Source organism: Meleagris gallopavo, chromosome 4, assembly GCF_905368555.1.
Source record: "Meleagris gallopavo chromosome 4, MGAL_WU_HG_1.1, whole genome shotgun sequence".
Classification (NCBI taxonomy): Eukaryota; Metazoa; Chordata; class Aves; order Galliformes; family Phasianidae; genus Meleagris; species Meleagris gallopavo.
Window position 1 is genome coordinate 48,094,664 of NC_139407.1, and position 19,423 is coordinate 48,114,086.

A 19,423-nucleotide genomic window follows, 5' to 3' on the forward strand; every position below is an offset into this window, starting at 1 on the left:
TGTTCCCCAACAAGGGGTACCCCACAAGGTTTGGCTCAGCTGCAGGAGTCTTCACACCTTGTTATCCCCACATGGCCTTCTCCCTTCGTGTCCATGTGGCTCCAGCCCTGAATTAAAGCGGGTGGGGGGCTACAGGCATCCTAGCAGGAGGAAAGAGCACACTGCCCTGCTTCTCTCCCTGCTTGCAGGAGGCCCATCGAAGACAGGGTTGTTTCCTTCCACTAGGAGCAGGGGCAGTGCCAAGCAACAGTGAGCTCCCAGAATTGCAGCTGATACCTGAGCAGTTAACTTGGAGCTGTTTATTTCAATGTAGTGGGGTCTCCTACAGCAGTGGCCAATGCCAGGTATTGAAGCTCATCCCCTCAATGTCTCATTTCCAAGTGGAAGCACAGTTCCTCTCCTGGTTATTTCCATTCTCTCTTTTGCATTACAGTACAATATTTTCTTTAAAGCGCAGGCGATCAAGGAGTCGGCTGGAAAACAAAGACTTACGATTGATTTTCTTAAGTAAAACAGCGATTTCTATTACACTAGCCTTTATTTAGAGGCTTTTGGCTGCTACAAGAAATCGATTTACCCGACTAGTCAAAAAATCAGAACCCGGAGCCGCCCTGCTCCCATGTGCCCCGCGGGGAACGGGACCCGGCCCACAGAATGCCGCAGGAGGGGGCCGTGAGCCCGGGGTCGGTCACACAGAGAGAGGCTGCTGCCCTTCCCAGCGAGCGCGGCTCCGCTGAACAAACACCACAGGAGCAGAGAGCGATGACCGCAGCACGCAGCCGAACCCCGCGATGGCAGAAGGATGATTTCCCACCGCCACGACTTAAATAGAACTAAGGTGTTCTGTAATTTTGCTTCCCAAAGCCAGAGGGCTTATTGTAATCCTGATAAATTACAGCAGCAAAAGCAGGGGAGAAGTGGGACAGGAGAAGGGAAATGTTAATGCAAAATATCAAATTGCCTCGCTGAAAAGAATGGGGAGAGCGAGCGGTTTGTTATCGTTTATTTTTCTCCAACGTATCACTCAGCTTCAGCTGTCTCCATCTCCCCAGATCTCCTCCATTTCTCAGAGACGTCTCTCGATGGCATCTCATTCTCAAGCTGTCTCTCAGCGGCATTTCATTATTTCCGAACTGCCCTGGAAGGCTCCGGGCGGGCAGAGGGACGGGCGCAGCTCGGTGCAGCACTTTGCACCGAACAGACGGGTTCGGGTGGCGGGGAGGGCACGGTGCAAATCACGCTAAACGCGATTAATCTCCCAGATTCATGGAAATCTGACACGCATGAATTACGGCGGACCCGCTTTTTATTTCGCCACGAAGCGCTTTTTGCATAATGAGAAAGAAAATGTCCTCTGCTTCCTAATCAACTCTGACGGGTCCCGCACTCCCAACACTTTTATCCCCGCGCCGCCCCGCAGCGGGCAGGCGGGCGCCCAGCCCGAGGGCGCCAAAGTTTGGCGGCGGCTCCGCGGGGCCGCGCCGTGCCGGGAGGGCGCTCCGCGCCGCCGCTCGGCTCCCGCGGCTCACCTGCCCCCGCCGGCGGCGAGCGGGGCGGCGGCGGCCCCGCCAGGGCCCGCCTCCCCGCCCCGTTGCCATTAGCAGAGATTACCCCAAACACTCGGCGGTCGCCGCCCGTCTCCCTCCAGGCATTGGCGCGGCCGCCTGTCAATCAGGCCGGCGCCCCGCCGCGCCGGGGCTCCGCCGTGCCACAGAGACGAGCCGCGGCGGCGGCGGCCACAGCCCCGGAGCGGGGCCGCGCCGGGCCGGGGGAGGAGGAAGCGGAGGATGGAGGAGGAGATGCAGCCGGCGGAGGAGGGGCCCAGCACCCCCAAAATCTACAAGCAGCGGGGTCCCTACAGCGTCCTCAAGACCTTCCCCGGCAAGCGGGCGGCGCTGGCCAAGCGCTACGAGAGAGCCGGCATGGTGGAGGTGCCCCGCGGGCGCGCGGCGGGGCAGCCCTTCCCGCCCGCCGCCGAGCCGCTGCCCTACGCGCACGGCCCCTTCCCCGCCCGCCCCGCCGCCGCCCAGGGCCACCCCCGCCCGCCGCCGCCGGCCCCCAGCTCCTCGGGCCGCTACGGCCCCTGCCCCGCGGGCGGCGGCGCGGAGCTGAGCGCAGGTACCGCAACTCCGCGCCTCCCCGCGCAACTTCGCGGGGCACTTCGCGGCGGGGCGGAGGCGCGGGGCCCCGCGGGGTGGGCCGCCCTCCGCGTCCCGGCGCTCCCGGGAAAGTTGCGGGCGGAGCGGGCCGGCACCGCCGGGGGTGGGGGCGGCCGCGGGGCGAGGGCTGCGGAGAGGGCGGCGCGGCTCGGCGCTTCCCGTCGGGGTTCTCCCGGAGCCGCTCCGGCTCGGCGGGGCCGGCGCCCCCCCGAGCCCGCGGCCGTCCGCCGCTTTGGGCTGCCGGCTGGGAACGGGGTGGGGGCGTAACGGGGGCAATAGATGGGCCGCTTCCCCGCGCCGCTTTCGCGGAGCGCCGTTTGGAACGGAGATGAAAATATCTAATATTTTTTCCTGCGAGGTGTAAGATAGCGAGATGCTGAACGCGTATCTTTCTTCTGGCGATGGCTCGGAGTTAAAAACCACGTAGATCTTGATATGCAACCTAAATTTGGCATCAGGAAATGGGAAATTGCATCTTTAAGCAGAGTACAATCAAAAATGAATTACAATAAATCCTATATAATTGCATAGGTCATTCTCTTTAATGAGATTTTATTAACCTGACTGTCAAGCTTTTGAGTCAGGCAGATATTTTATCTTCTTCAACTGATAAAAGTGTCAGCTATAAACCGCCATATAAATATTCATAAATCTACACATCTGTGGCAGCCTATCAGCATCATTCTTTTGGACATTAAAAGCATTCTAATTACTTTCTGTCTAGCAGAGCTGAAATGCTGCCTGTTATAGTATGTGCTTGGCAGGCATGATTGCTTTTGTTTGCCATCACAAATAGCAGCATCCTATTTTATATACTGATGGTCCAGAATACATTCAGGGTTTGACTGAACAGGATGAATATTATGAAGCACCATCTGGTTTTGATAACATCGGGTATATTAACTCATCTGTTAATTTTTGACACATCATTGATTTATTTATTTAGAAAAATTGGATCCTGTTTTGCTATGTTGCTGTTTGCCTTTGTAACGAATGCGATGACATTTCTTTACCGAACAGGGAGATGTGCTGGTTAATAGAATATATGGCTGTGTGTTAAGGCCTGTGTTTCACTCCGAAGCTGCCACACGTGGGATGGATTTATCACCTCTTGTAACAAATAATTCACGTACTTTACCAAAAAAAGTTTAATAGATGAGTATGAAAATTCTCTGCTTTGACGCATGGTCCTGTAATCCGTGGCCGAAGGTCATGTTGGATTTTTTTTCTTGAAACTTCCTGTTATTTAGATGCCCAAATGCTGTTATTTCAGCATATTTGTGGCCCTCAATCAAAACACTGCTGATAAATGTGACACCTGCATTTCTTCACAGAAGCAGATCACGCCACGAAGACATTCGGCTGCCTGGTAGGTGACAGATGAGGCCATATTTGCAGCAGAGCTCTCTGGGCTTTGGTGAGCAGAAGTTTGGACTTCCTCCTGCCTCTGTGGCTGTAGGAACCAGGAGCCTGAGCGAGCTCCAGAGTTTGTCACTGAGCTGGGTCTATGCAAGAGAGGATGACCGAGGAGTGGCTGCTTGTGCTTTGCAGACCTCATCACCTGCACGTCAGGCACACTTCCTGATCCCAACATACCTTTCTCACAGCTGAGGCTGCTACCAAGTAGAACAGACAAAATAGGAGAAAGCAAACATGCCACAGTGTGTAGGAGAGGAGTTCTGTGTGAGTTGTCACCACAATCTGAGCTGTGTGCTGTTATTCTGCAGAGGGCAGGCAGTCCTTACCCTGGCTTCCAGGATTTTCCCCCTTAGGTTATCTGCAGTGTTTTGCAGGTGCTTACTGGAATGAACTGGGAGAGAGCTGCAGTTCTACAGCAACACCTGTTTCAGGGGTTTCCTGCTTTCTGTTGGCATTTCATATGTGTAGGCAACAGAATGTAAACTGACTGGTAAAGTGTCATTCCTGGTATGTCTTAGTCTGGTCTGGCAGCTTAAACACTTGATACAGCTGGTTCTTAATCTTTAGGCACGATGTTTCTGGCATTTATAGATTCAGAGCACCAAGTCTCGTTTTGAGAGTGGGCACCTATAACACAGCCAAAGGGGAAGAGTAAGGATGCCTCCATGTTTTCAAGCATGTGCCAGTGTTCAGAGCTCCTGCCAGGACTAAGAGACTGCCCTGGCCTGGGCTCCAAAACAGCAACAGGGAGAGAGCTGTGGGAAGGATGAAGAGCAGAGCAGGTGTTCTCCACCCTGTCTCATTGCGAGGGAAGGTCCAGCTTGGGACCCCACCTTTCAGGGAAGGCTTCAGCTTGAGAAATGTCGTCTTACTGTGAGAAATGGGAAGCTGTGCTGCAAACACAAACCTCCCCTTTTCTCAGGTGAGCGGTGCTTGCTATTACTGCTGCAGTATAAGCCACACTGGTACATTCAAAATGTGGGCAGACACTTGTTTTCTCCTTTGGAGTGTCAATTCTTTATTAGTTTAGTATTTGGAATATTTTCTTGGTATGGAAACAATGTGTATTTTTTATTTTTATTATTGTTTGCATTGAACAGCATGATGGGCTCCAAAAGAAACTTTTTTTCCATAGGAAAGCATGATGTAGACCTTACAATGTGCCTTGAAATTTAAGAAGTGTGTAAGTGGAAAGCAAGACAAGCAGAGCTGTCATAGAGGCAGTAGTTCAGTGCTAAAGACCTGGCATGCTTAACAAGACTAATTAAGCAATTTCTATCGTGTCCAGGCTATGTATGTAATTATATATGTATATATTTGAATAGAGAAGGTGAAGAGCATCAATTTGGCCTTAAGCAAGAAGTTGGAAATACTTATGTGGAGTGGATAGATCAGTTGTGCTGGAGTGTCTCAGTGATCTTCATGTAAAATGCTCACAAAAGCATCCCTTGGTCAGGGTGTCACATGCTCCCAGTTTCTACTCAGGCATTTGCAGCCATGTTCTTGTCTAAACATGTGATGAAAAGATTTGTATACAAGGACAAAGCCATTTGGGGATACAGAGCTGCTACCCCAGGACCTTAAGTAATAGAATACAGTTATTCAACAAATCAAGAGATAAAAATCTGAAACACTGCAAAGTGAAGAGTGAGATTATTGAAACCGAAACTTCAAATCTTATTGAAGATCAAATATGAATGGGTACATTCCCCACGGGGAGAATGTGTGGCATTTGGCCCCTCTCAGTAGCTCAGTAAAGACATCTTTTTATACCATCCACCTGACGTCACAGAGGAAACCATGGAAAAGCCAACAATTGAATACGGATTTGTTGAGATCCAGGACAGTGTCCTATTAATAAAGCTGTCTGGTTTAAGAATTGAAAAGATCCTCAGGTGTAGAAAAATCTGATGTAGTACCCACCAGCCTTTCCAGACAGCTTTTCTAATGCATTGCCATAGGTCATCAGGTTGAGTTTCATGCGATTGCTCTTACTAAACCCTTGTCTTCAGTCTGGCAGCTGCAGAGACAAAAAAAAAAATATATAAAAAAATAATAATTAAAAAAAAAATAGTATCAATGAGAAAAAGAGGTGAAAATGAAGAACTGTATCTGGGAGTTGGTCCCTCATTTGCCACGTGTATTGTTGTCAGCTGGCTGCTTGCATTCTCAGAGAAATAGTCCATTTAGAACTGCTTACACTTCTGGTGAGTTAATCATCTCCTGTTAGCACTTTATGGGCCTAATGTGGCAAGTCCACCTCCAGGCAGAAGTGGAGCTGAAGTCAATAGAAGTTCTGTGAGACTGAAGACTGCAGGGTCTGACACATTAGAATTACATGGTTGGTGAGCATCGTAATAAGGAAGAGGAGTGTCACAATACAGTTTCAGTAAGTAGTTTATTTCAGTCTGGTGCAGTCATTTCAGCAGAATCCTTCTTTCTTAGAAAATACATACGTTACATTAAATCAATTAAGAATCATAGATCTGTGATTATCCGGTAGTATTCACATAAAAACAATTTTTTTGTCATTTATTACTGATTAGACATTGCACGCTGCTTGCGTTTCTAATTACAGTCACCCTGCAAAAGCTGGAATACCAAGCTCTGTAATAAATGCTAAATAGGCAGCATTTGTTTTTATTTTTCTTTCCATCACAAGGAATAACTGTAGTTGCCATTCTCACTCAGGGTTGTTCAGACTGTGGGTACACGTAGTATTAGTGGTGTACTTTGCAGTGGTACGTGGTTCAACATGGAGCCAGGGTTGTGTGCTGAGGGCATCTCTCACTGTCACTGCCCAGTGGCACTGGCAGAAGGCATTTGCAAATCCTTGTGCTCACGTTTTGTAATAGCCTCACCATTACAGCTTTCATTTTTTACATCCTTGGGTATGGGTTAAAGCTAAGAAAAAAGACTGTAATTGCTGTTATTGTGTCTTTGTAGTAGATCTGATACTGAACTGAAGATTAAATCAATGCTGTCATTTCTGTATGAAATTTCAGCTACGTTTTAAGCCATTATCACAGTGAATGCGTTAACGCATTCATTTTTACAACAAAACTAATCACTAATTTTATCTTTACTGATGGCAGTATTTATTAAAGTGTTCTTCAGAACTGGTATTTGAAATGGCAGGTTACTCCTGGCCGTGTTTTAGCAGAAGCCATAATACTGGAATAGCGTCTCCTATGCAAATCTAATCCCTTTTCAGTTGTTTCATTCATTTTTCGTCCCCTTGCAAGAAAGATATGCAAAAAAACTGAGTAACTGTTTTGTCAACAGGGACCATAATGATTAAAATACAAACAGTAAATATGACTTCAGGTCTGGAATCGGATTATAGGATTAAAATGAATGAAAAACTGCTCTGTAGAAGGATTGCAAAGTTCCAATCAATATCCTCTCGTATTTTTAAAGGGAAAATATGTGAAGTAAAGACATAAGGCAAAGAAAGCACAAGTTGAGAGTGTTAGTGGTATTTTAGTTTCACGATTTCCTTTCTTGTCTGTAGGTACCAGTTAGAAAGCTGCAGTGTCACCAGGACTCCTTGCTTTTGGAAGTGACAGTGGGTATAGAGGCTACCAAGCACCCAAGCATTTTTGACGACAGAAAGATGTGTCGGAGGGATCTGTCCTGCTTGGTCAGAACTCAAAGTGAGGGTGTGATGTGAGTTGCTGGTACAGATTGTGGGGCTGCTCAGAGCTGTCTCAGAGCCCCCTGTTCTTCACGTGCTGATATGCTCTCGTCTTGTTCCCAGCCATCTCAGAACACTGCACTGTATGTTCCCTTCTGTCTTCCTCATGCTTCTCTTCTTACCTGTGAGTCCTCAGGAGATGACACCCTTGGGTTGTGTGTCAGTGAGGTCTACTCCATTTGTATGCTGCCTTAGTTCTTTCTTCCTTATTGACGGCTGGAGGATGGTAAAATTCCAAATTAGTGTCATTTCAGATATTCTGCAGGATAGCAGTTCTAACCTCAGGATGATGTAATTTTCCACCAGCAAACAAAACTCCAGGGTCATGGAGAAGTACTGTGAAAAGTACCATCTCTTAAAGAACTGAATTCCCGAAGTTTCTGGTCTTTACATGTTATCAGCATGACGAGGCTGTGGTTTTCATCTCTAGTGACGAGGTTAAGTTAAGTGAAGGTTTGGGGTGCTTAGTTCCATACATCTGTAGCAGGTTGCCTTTTCAAAAGTGAATGCGTTTGTCACTTACTAAAAGTCAAGCCTGTCTGAGAAGAGCTCTCCAAATTTGGCAGTGCTTAAATCTACCACTTTTTTTATTTCCTGCAAAATGTTAGTTACATCTTTCAGATGCCTAGAGGAACTCGGCTATAAGCTGTAAATAATTTTTTTAAAGACACTGATATCAGGGAAAGTAGCAGGTCATACCATAAATCAGAGCCAAACACATTGGCCATTTGCATTTAGTGCAGGCACTGTTATAGCTGCTTGACTTTGCACACACAGATCCTGCAGAAATAAGCCATCCTGTAGTGGTGTATTTTGCTCCTCCTATCATTAGAGGCAGGTCCAGGTGTTTGTGGCCTGGCATGCTTCCTTGCTTCCAGAAACTGCTCAGCCCTTTTTATCTGCTGTGAGATAGCAGCATGGCCACAACTTTGTGGGCAGTCACAACAGAAAGCATTGCTCCCGAATCTTTTCTGGACCTCCTTGGAAGCTAAAACAAAAGGAGCCATTAAAGACCATGTAATTGGAGTGGGTCTCATCAAGTGGCCTATGCCCAATGTCAGGTAAGTGCGGCAAAAGTGAAGGGGAGAAAAACTGAAGCTTGGAAGCCTTGTTGGAGAGGAGCAGGGAATAGGAGGAAGGTGTAGCACAAAGTCCTTCAGATAGGTACAGGCAATGCTCACTACTGCTTGAAATCTGCTTCAAAAGAAATACTCCCGTGAACTTTTATTGTGGCAAATTGAATGGAATTTGTATTTTTTCCCCATTTCTCTGTCTTAATCTCTCTGAAAGAACATGGCACTAAGCACTGACTATCATCACAGTGCTTTTCTGGTTAACAGCAAGGGCACAAGGGCACTCTCAAAATAGAAGCAAAGTCAGGATTGTTTTAAATCGCAGTGTTGCAGAAGTATTAAAGCAGAAGCCATAATTTTAATATGTTCAGAAATAAAATGCCTGCTACTGTAAATGGTTGCATACATTCATCTAGCTGCTGCTGCCTGGCATAACTTTTTGCGTTAGGTTGTTGTGATTCATCTTTTTTTTTTGTTTCAGAGAGTCGAATGATTCTGGATGCCTTTGCCCAACAATGCAGCCGGGTTCTAAGTCTTTTAAATTGTGGTGGAAAACTACTGGACAACAATCACTCTCAGTCAATGATTTCTTGTATAAAGCAGGAAAACCCAAATTATAGTGAAAGACAAGAGCAATGTCAGCTTGGAAAAATGGTCCATAGTCAGACGTCAGACATTTTAGACATAGAGATGCAGTATATGCAAAAGAAACAACAAACCTCAGCCTTTCTGAGAGTTTTTACTGATTCGCTTCAGAACTATTTGCTTTCTGGGAGCTTCCCTTCTCAGAACACCTCATCAGTAAATGATTTTAGCCATTTGGCAGATGTGGATCCACTTTCAACCTCTCCAGTACACACTTTAGGTGGATGGACATCTCCAGCAACTTCTGAATCTCATGGTCACCCATCATCTTCTACGCTTCCGGAGGAGGAAGAGGAGGAGGAAGAGGAAGGTTACTGCCCTCGATGTCAAGAGCTTGAACAGGAGGTAATTTCATTGCAACAAGAAAATGAGGAGCTTCGTAGAAAACTGGAGAGCATTCCAGGTAAACAATCCCCTACTATATAATATTTTCAGTTAGTGATAGAAGTAGTTGAGGTGATAAACTGTTTTACATTCTAGTTGGTTTTTTTTTTTAAGTTTGCAGTCATAGTTATAAAACACTGGCATTTGTCTCTATCCTAAATTCCTATAGCTATGCCCACTGAAAAATATCTGCTGTTACTTATTCGTGTGAACTGTGAATTCTAGACTGATGAGCAGTGTTCAGGATGGGATATGCTTGTAATTCCAAATTCCAAGCATCAGGTGGTTTATCATGGTAATTTCAAATATATGCTTTTATACCTAATTGCCTGTGTTGTTCTCTAAGTAATGTTGCAGCTTATGGATCTAATTCCCCTTGGGGGCTCCTGATTTGGTTACTTAATGAAGCTATTCAAAGTTTTATCCTTACCTTTAACAAAATGAGTTCAGCTTTTGTATTGAACAGTATCTCTTAAGTGGCTCTTAGTTCTGTGAGAGGTATAGATATATCTCCCCCCATTCACCTTCCAATAAAACCCAGGGAACAAAAGACTTAGCAACTTCTTCAGTGCAACACTGGAGGAAAGAAAGCAGACAGAATAACCTCATCCAATAGAATTGTCTGTGAAAACCTTTTCATATCTCTTTAAATGTTAGACTCTTTAGACTGCTCACTATTAAGATGCATTGAGATACTTGAAGAGTGGGATCAGATGAGAACAAAGTATCTTAAGCCCGCATCCTTTAAACTTGAAGGACAAGCGAAAATGCACCTCAAGTAATACTTAAAGCAATTAGAAGTTATCGAAGAAAATACATGTACACCATACTTTTTTTTCCAGCGCATCTCTGAATGCTAGGGAGGTACAGCCTTGCTTACTAAACTTTGCAGTGCTAGGAGTAGATGCATGCAAAGTTCGTTAAACAGATCTCTAACTGGCAGGAAGGTACCAATACCTCAGCACAGACTGCAAGAAAGAAAATACTCCAAAGCTGCTAACTGTGCAGAAAGGAAGAAGGCAGCATCCTGAATACTTAGTCTCAAAATCTGACCAAAAAGCAATCAGGAAAGAAGCTTTCATTGTCATGATTCTCCCCAGTTATCATTAATTATTTGCATTGTGTTTTCCTTTATGTATTGGTCCCTTGGTGGTACAAGCAAATCACATAACCAACATTGTTCAGAGTAGAGGAAACTCAACATTTAGAATACTTCCCCATACCACTCCCAAAATCTGGAGTCACTCATATGCTCTTGCTGGATTTAGTAGTGGTTTGTACATCACATGGAAACACTGTGTGATGGCGTTGCGTGAACTTTAGCTCCTGCTGAATTTTAGTTTTAGAAACATGAGATCAGAAATCAGTTGGATTTCTGTTAGGATCTATAATTTGACCTGCCAACTTTCAGTCAGTGACTTGTATTGAACCCACTTTCTTTTTTACTTTGATTAAAGCATAACATTTATGGAAGTAACATCCCAGAAAGCCACCAGTGCTGATCTGTAGACAAGTGGCTCTGCCTCTTTCCTCAATGACTGACTCCAGCAGTTACTCATATGGGTAAAAGTGTGTGCCTCATTCCCTACTTGGCTATCTGAAATCAGCTTCCATCCAAACTTGTATGCTTTGCTCTGCTAAATCAAGTGATGTGTACCACGAAGTACTTTTTCCAGATGAAGGTGCTTAGAAATTGAAAGCTGGCTTAATTTTCATCTTTAGATGACCTAAAGCAGACAGAGCTATTTAAAGCTACCAGCACATATTGGATCCTTCTTTGTAGCTCTTTTCTCCCCTCTGCTCATTTCTTTAAAGTTTGGGCACTGGAAATATGTACAATATGCTCATATCTGCCTGACTGAAGGAGGAATAGTCTCTTCGTTTCCCAGAAGGCAGCTTCTCCCTACATTTCTTCTTACACATACCCACTTTGTCTTTGGCTGTATTAATTTACTGCATGATCCAGGTTGCTTTGGATACACTACTTTTCCCGCTGTTTGCTGGTTCACAAATTTTTGAATTATCCATAGTATTTTTGGTTTTTTTTAATTAACTTCCTGATCCTGGTTAGAACTGATGAATGTTACTGAGACTGCTATCAGTCCCTGTAGAAACTTGCTAGAAATACATTTATTCAGGATAATTCCCCCAGTGACAAACACTAGAGATGTCAGCAGCAGTTTCTTAATGAATGTGTGCTATAGTCTACTGATGTTGTATGTTGCTGTTTTTGCAGTCAGGTAACACATGGTAGTTAAAAGCCCTTCAGGAGTCCACGTATATTGTATCTGTTCAACCAAACTTTTTCAATCGAACCTCAGTAAAGAACAGCAGTCAGGTTAGTCTGATGGGATCCACATTCCACATTTTGGCTGGCATTCATTTTATTCATACTCTTTGGCTCTTTGTTAATCAAATCCCATTGAGTTTACCTGTTGCAGAGTTAATGCCAGCCCAAGGAAACAGTGCTCACGTGGGTCATCATGGTTACCCTTCCTCTCACTTTAAAAGTGAGGAAAGTTACGGAGACACAGTCTCTGTCACCCCCCAGCAATACTGAAACGCCTTGTTAGTGGTGTGTCAGAGAAAGCAGGAAAAAACTAAAATAAATGTGCAAGGATGAATGACTTCACCAGCCAACATAATACAATCACAAGTCACCTGATACTGTCTGGGTGACATATAAGTATAGGCTTGAAGTGTTGGAGTGAACATCAAGAGTCACACGAAGTCCCGTATGACTTTGCTGCATGCCAGGCCGAGATCTGGGCTCTCTGACAGTCCCACAGCTGCCACTGGGTGACTTTAAGCAATTCAAGATTTTGTCTGAGTATTTCTGCCTCACGTTCTGGTTCTGCTCTAGCCATGTTCTGCTACCAGAGCTGCTGACAGAAATTGCCCCATAACTTGAAATGCTCAGCTCCGTATGTAAGCAGGGACAGTGCCCAGAGCTGATCAAGGCATTTCTGGCTCTTTTCTGAGGCATCAGGCTTACCTGAAAGCAAAATGTCTCAATGGTGTTGGTCCCACCTACTGCTTCAGAGCCATCTTGGAGCACAAGCCTCCTTCCCTGCTCCTGAGTGCATCTCACACTTGTATCCAGCAGGCCAAGCAGGGTCGTGAGTGCAGAGAAATTCCTCCATAAGGGCAACTGACGTAGCATTGAGGCAGCTGAGTTAGTATGGAGGCAATGGTACCATGCTACTCAGCTGCTGAAGCAGTGCTGTGCTGGCTTTGTGTTGGCCCTGTCAGGAACTCCTGCTGTGCCTGGGGGGCAATGAGGACTGCCCGGTGCCTGCAGCATGGGAATTGAGGCTCATGCTAGCAGCAGTATAAGCAAGATGAAAGCACCAGCCTGACCCTTCTGTTCTATAACTGTGAATGAATCACTTCATCCCTTTCCTGAAATACTTACCTTTTCTTTTTTTGCGTTCCGTATGGAAAGGGCCTTTCAAAATCCCTGAGAGTTTGCGTGCTAATAATACCTGCCCTGCACGTCTGACTGGAGATCTGCAGAGCGCTATTTGCATTGCGTGCAGAAAGACAGCCAGGAAAAGTGTCTCTTCAGGAAATCTGAAGGCAACCAATTCTGTTTTTTAACAGATATTATAAAAACAGTATCTTGGACACAGAAAATAAGATTTGTCTCTTTCCAGCACTCTTCCCTGTAGCCCTTTTGAGATAGGTGCCCTCCGGTACTCTCTTACCCATAGCCTAACATCATCCATTTGGATGATCACCACTGGAGAAAAATGATTACATGGATGAAATATTGCTTACGTTTTATTTGTGTTTGTTTTTTCTCAAAAAATACCCATTTGTCTGAAACAATACCTAAATTTGTATGAAATCGTTATTTTTTCGGCTATGTGAATATATGAAGAAAAACTTGTATTTCAGTGCTTTTGTTGATGTTTTGCAGTTTGTGCAGTTTTCTCTGGGTTGTTTTGTTTGTTTGTTTTCTAAGACAGAAGCTCTGAGTGTTGTAAGTGTTCAATTCAAAAAAGGATTTTTGTTCGGTGTGTTTTCTCATTTTGGAGAACAATTTTAGAAGGATTAGGTAATTCCTGGAGGAAGTTTGGCAAACTTGCCATTAGCTCTTTAAGGTTCTAAGACCGTAAAAAGCAGAGTAAATCCATCTGTATGAGGGAGAAAATGTGGCCTAATCTCCTTCTTCTGTATTAAAATTACCAGGGCTGCGATCCATTCCCAAAACTAAAATTAAAGATTTATTTGTGAAACTGCAGGTAAGACCTGGATCTAGCTCATATAATAGGTAAGATTATTATGCAGTTCTCCTTCACTGTTGTCAGCAGGGTTTTCTCATGGCTTTTTGCCTAGAAGGGAGGAGACAGATACCTCTGCGTGTTTGAAGCAAAGGTGTGGGGTCATGTGTGAGGGTTTGCCTCTAGGTGCTCTTGCTTTGCTGTATGATTTCAGGCAAACCAGCCAGAAAGGCACAAGGAAGTAAGACAAAGTGATCTGTGATGACTGCAGTAATTACTCTTTCCTCATTGGCCCAACAGCAGAAGGAGGAAGAACAGGGGTGAACAAAACCCTCAAATGTAGAGGTGATAATATAAGAAGGTGCTGGTGCTAGCTGAAAGTAGCCAAAGCAAAGCAGGGTTTGCAGATAAAGTTAATATCAGGGTAGTGAAAAAGTCAGATAAATTTTCCTGAACATTTTGTGTGCCCAGGGCTTGACTTTTTCTCCCTAAGTCGGATGATCTAATAAGACACTACGTTCCTCTAGAAATCCTGTCTCTTTTACACTTTCAGAGCATCACATTTCTAAAGAGCCTACTACAGCAACAGCAGAGATAAAGCAGCCATCAAGGGTTATGATGAACAGTTTTTCATGTCTCTTTTTGTTCTTTTTTCTTGATGTTCGTGCTTAACCAGTTCCATGGTTTCCCTTGAAGCTTGGGATGTTTTGGTCTGATCTCTGGCCTGTTCAGCTTCAAAGTGTGAGGTTCCCTTACCCTACAAGCTTCAACTGCAGCTGCCACCAGCTTTAGCGGGACTCTTCTGCAAGAGGGCCCACTTGAATCCTCCTAGCATGGCTCTGCTTTCAACTTCAGTGTGCAGCTAACTCACCCAACCAGCCTGAGCTTAATAATACCTAAGTGTGGCACACCGGAGCTTTATTATGGCTTTTTGTCACATTCACTGTTAGGTTTGCCCTTGTGAAAACCCATGGGAATTTGTGCAGGCAGGCTTTCTTGGAGATTTGCAGAGAGGTTTGGTTGACTTGTCATAGAATCCTTAGAGTTGGAAGGGACCTTTAATGGTCATCTAGTCCTGCTCCCCTGCAATGAACAGGGACATCCGCAGCTCCGTCAGTTTGCTCAGAGCCCCATCCAGCCTGGCCTTGAAAGTCTTCAGCAACGGGGCTTCTACCACCTCTCTGGGCAACCTGTTCCAGTGCTTCACCGCGATCAGCCTTCTCTTCTCCAAGCTGTTCTCCAGCCCCTGCTCTCTCAGCCTGTCCGCAGAGAGGATGTCTTCCATCCCTTGGATCATTTCTGTGGCTCTCCTCTGGATGTGCTCCAGCAGGTCCATGTCTCTCCTGTACTGAGGACTCCGCATGTGGACGCAGTACTCCAGGTGAGACCTCAGTAGAGGCAGAGTAAAAGGGCAGGATCACTTCCCTCACTCTGCTGGTGGTGCTTCTTTTGATCTTCTTTTGATGCAGCCCAGGATATGGTTGGCTTTCTGGGCTGTGAGGGCTCACTACTGGCTCATGTCCAGCTTGCCATTCGCCCCATGTCCTTCATGGCAGGGCTGTGCTCAATCCTTTCATTCCCCAGCTTGTCTGGCTTGTCCAGCTGTCTGGACTTGGGTTTGTGTTTTTATTAAGGTCAGGCCTTAGTATTTGTGTGACACACTCTGTGGTTCCTGCTTCCTGGAAGTTCTTGGTTTCACTGTTAACTTGTTAGCAGTGTAAATGCATATGGTGTTTGATAGGAGAGGTCCCTGTCCTGCAGATTTTGCAGCTGTAGCTGAGACTTGAAGGAGAATAGGCAACTTCTATTAACTCAGTGGAGAGGGAAGGAGTGGAAGCAAAAATAAAAGCCATGGGAGGTTGGGAAGCAGCACATTCTTTCTTCTGAAAGAAATGTTTGTGCAAAAGAAAATGAAGAGAAATAAAATGCCTCTTCAGATTCAGATTTACAGAAGTAACATGGTTTTTCACTCTACCTGGAAAGCAAAAGTGAGAGAGATTTTAGAAGTAAGAGGATATCTGCTGTCTTTTTTTGCTTCCTTCCCTGCTTTCAGCAGTGGTGATGGGCCACTTCAGCCAATCTTTAATGCCCTTGTGCATGTAATGTTGATTCCTCAGCTCTCAGCTTTCTGCTGTCTGCTCTCACTAAAAAAGAGAGCTGCTTTTATTTTGCCGCCCAATTAAAAGAATCCAAATTTGCCAGGACTTGAGCACTGAGATCTGGAACTCATTACTAATTCCATCTCTCATCGCCCTTCAATCTTTTTCAAATTCAACACACCTCAGCTTTTCTTTACAGGTTATCTATACCGCTTTCATCTCACTATTGAAATAAATGTGTGTATAGGCTGAAATGAGACAAGTTATGTTACGCTGCACACTTGTCCAAATCTCACACAGGGAAGGGTCTCAATTAATGTTATAAGAAATTCACCTTTTCAGTAGGTCCCATATCATATGTCACATCTTTTTGACAGTCAGACATCACTTTAGAAATGCCCTGAAATGAACTTCAAGTGAAGAATAGCTCAAGGTCAAGCAAAGGAGGACACATTGCAGTGACAAGCAAGTCTTAATGAACAGCTGTCAGTCTGAATGGGACGGATGTGCATATGCACACTTCCCAATTTTGTGATGCTGAGATCCATGCTCTGCTCTGTGAGGCACAGGGAGAAATGCTAGCTAGTATCAGCTTCAGACCACCACATCTCATTAAGGAACAGAATAACCAGATTTCTTGCCACCTGCTTACTTGGGAGGTCAGAGCCCCACCTGCATTGTGTTGCAATGGAGGCCATGTTTTGACAGGTCAGAGCACAAGTGATGATGAGTCAATGTTTATAATGAGAAGAATGAGTGCAGACCAAACCAATGCTACAAATATTCTTGGCACTTTATGAAAATCTGGCTTCACAGAACCAAAGAATATTGTTGGAACTGAGAGTAAAAAAGAAAGGGTGGATGATAATTGGGAAATATTAAAAGCATTTTATTGAAGACTATGTAGGAGGTGGAGATTCCTGCTGGTTACAGAAATGGTAACATAGTGGGACAGCAAAGGGACAATTAGAAACGTAATAAATGAAGTAAAGTTGGTAGTAGTGAATAAAAGGCAGAGATGAGAAACAGTAGAAAATGAATAATTAAAAAAAGCATCTGGAGCCTTCTGTGAAGGAGTTGCTTTCCTGGCAAATTAGGAAGGTTAATGTTTGGCTTAGCAAAGAGAAAATTGAGAAACAATCTGGCTGCTGACTGTAAGTGCGTAACAGGGAACAAGCACTTGTCCTCCAGAAGTCTGAGGAAGCACAACAGAAGAAAAAGAAAATTGCAAACCTGAAATAAGGTGTGCATTTTTAATGGAGAATTAGTAGGTACCAATAAATAACCAGCCAAGAGTAGACCCTGCATAGCTAGGATAGCTTGAACTGCTTTTTACCAGCTCACACCATCTGCAGGGTGAGTGAGGCTTGGGAAACTTTTTGTAGCCAGTATAGTTGGTGGCTGATACAGCCAACTGTTTATTAGAAAATAGGCTGTTCCACAGAGAAAGCTGTGACAAGCGATGCCAAAGGAACACTTGTTACAGCATTCGGAAACAAAGTTTACTGTGTGGAATAACAATGAGGTCTGTAACTTTGATCAATTAACAATGAAGCTCTGCCACCTCTGAGCGTATTCTGCTTGGTCTCTACTCTGCATCTCAGCGTGGCCAGCCTTTCCAACATACTAAATTCTCCTAGCACCTCCTCGCCGTCGAGCTTGCTCGGAGATCTCACTCCTTCGTCACTCCCTGCAGGCCAGGTTGCTGTGCCGCTGTCTTTCCTGAGTCACACAGAAGGTAAGGGCATGGGAACTTCTTCCTAATGGGCAGGAAAATTACTGCCTCCCCCCAGGCTTTCTACTAAATCAGATCAAGCTGATACTACATTAGTGTCTTCCACTTTGGTTACAGTAAGCACAGGTTCCTGTTAGTAATGCCACTGACGTTACCTGATACATGCAGAAGCATGCAGAGAATTGGCTGTCCAGGTTATGATCCTGTTAACTCTCTAAAGACTAAATCAAAGCAAAATAAACACAGAATGCATAAGTGAGCAGGTTTACATCTTTATTCATACTCGTTGGGAACCACAGGCTCTTCTAAAGTTACATTTACTACAGAGGTCAGAGGAAACACTTCCTCTTATCTCTCAACAAAGGGGGTATTTGTAAAGCGCAGTAAAGGGCATGGAACCAAACCTGAACCTTTGCCTCTGGGGCCTTGCACTGCCCTCTTTGAGGCTTCACTTTTGGGTTTAGTGAAATGGCAACCCGAGAAGCCTGAGTCACAAGCAGCATGTGGTGTTTGAAAGGCAGGGGTTATTTGTACCAACAGCAAGCTGTGTGATGCATGAGGATTTTATGGGTCAAAAGTGGTAAGAGACCTTCAGTTACCAAAACGATACAAAAATCATACAGTTTTGTGCTTGAAACTTTATTGCTTTTGTGAAGGTAGAATTATTTATATACTTCAGCCAGCTTTTAGCACTTTTATATTTTTCACCAGCAGTGTGAAAGCATTTTGTCAGCAGAGAACATTTAGAGCTGTACTTGTACCAGGGACACAACAGGTTGAATACTTTCCTTTTGTGTTCTCACTTTTGCCCCATTCATTTGGAAGAACGCAGAAGAATGCTTCACAAGGCCTGGAGATCACTGAAGCTCCAGGGAAGAACTGATGCTTTGGCAGCTGTATGTGCTCAGTGAAATTGCTAAGCAAAAAGGGATACATTCAGAGCAGTGACTTCCAACGACAGGAGCAGGATTCTTCTCATGTTCTTCATGTTTCCCAGCTATTCCTCAGCTATCGTCCAGGTCTGAGCATCTTTTCTTTCCAGCAATGGTGTGATCACCCATCATATTCTTTTGCACTCTTCCTGTAACCTGCCAGAAGATCCCAGGTATCTGAGTAGGAGGTTTTGGTGACCCTATCACACAGGTTCTGAAGTTTCCCGGAACAAGTCTTCGTGACACTTGTGTTCCCTGGACATGTATTTAAACATGGAGTAACCTGTGCATGGGCATCCCCAGCTCAGGCTTAATTTTGGACACATCAGACAGCAAACACAGGCAAAAACAATGTGTTTTGAGTAGGGCACAGTTTCAGTTTGTCTACTAGAACACCTCCAGCCTCATGCTAATCAGTCAAATAGTTAAAAGGAGCTTTCTCCTCTTCACCAGGCTATGATGTTCTCAGTCAGCATTTAATTTTCTGCAGGGACTTGGACAGCACTGTTTTGTTGAGCTCTTCAGGCAAGTGGCAGTCACCTAGCACAGGACCACAGGGACTTGGTTGTGCTGAACAAAATGTAAGGAAATGATATTCAAATACCGTCTCATCCTTTAGCCTGTCCATAGGGACAAAAAGATTTATATATCTTTTTTCTCCATAACCTTTCCTGTATATAAAAATGGGGAAGCAGAAAAGCCAAATCTTTCTATGCCCTCTGAAGAATATCCAATCTACCACCTGTAGTTAGCACGTTTTTCTCCTTTATTCCACCTAAGAACTTATTGTACTGTTTATTTTTGATTGCTGCTAGAGGCTGCAGCACAGCTGCCATTATAAGGTTACCGAGCAGGTTGGTGAAACTATTAAGCTTGACTGCCATTCTGACTTCTTCAAAATCAAAACATTTTCCAAAGCCATCTGATGACTTACTTTAAAAGGCTCTTTTTTTTCCCTACAAAAAAGCACACATACTCTCTTCCTCATACACTTCAGCAGTGTCACTACGTAGCACCTACACCGCTGGTCTAGTAATAAGCAGTGAGATCGCCA

General features: G+C 44.7%; 1 protein-coding gene across 2 annotated transcripts in view; it reads left to right on the forward strand.

Moving 5' to 3' along the window:
* The first annotated feature begins 1,601 nt into the window (after positions 1-1,601).
* Positions 1,602-19,423, forward strand: part of BEND4 (BEN domain containing 4) — a 29,904-nt gene continuing 12,082 nt past the window's right edge. The window contains exons 1-2 of one of the 2 annotated variants that reach the window (XM_085223237.1): positions 1,602-2,118; positions 8,830-9,396. In XM_085223237.1, the coding sequence (XP_085079363.1) occupies positions 1,788-2,118; positions 8,830-9,396 (898 nt within the window). In that variant the 5' untranslated portion in view covers positions 1,602-1,787. The remainder of the gene's footprint in view (positions 2,119-8,829; positions 9,397-19,423) is intronic. The other variant, XM_085223236.1, reaches the window with a different exon arrangement.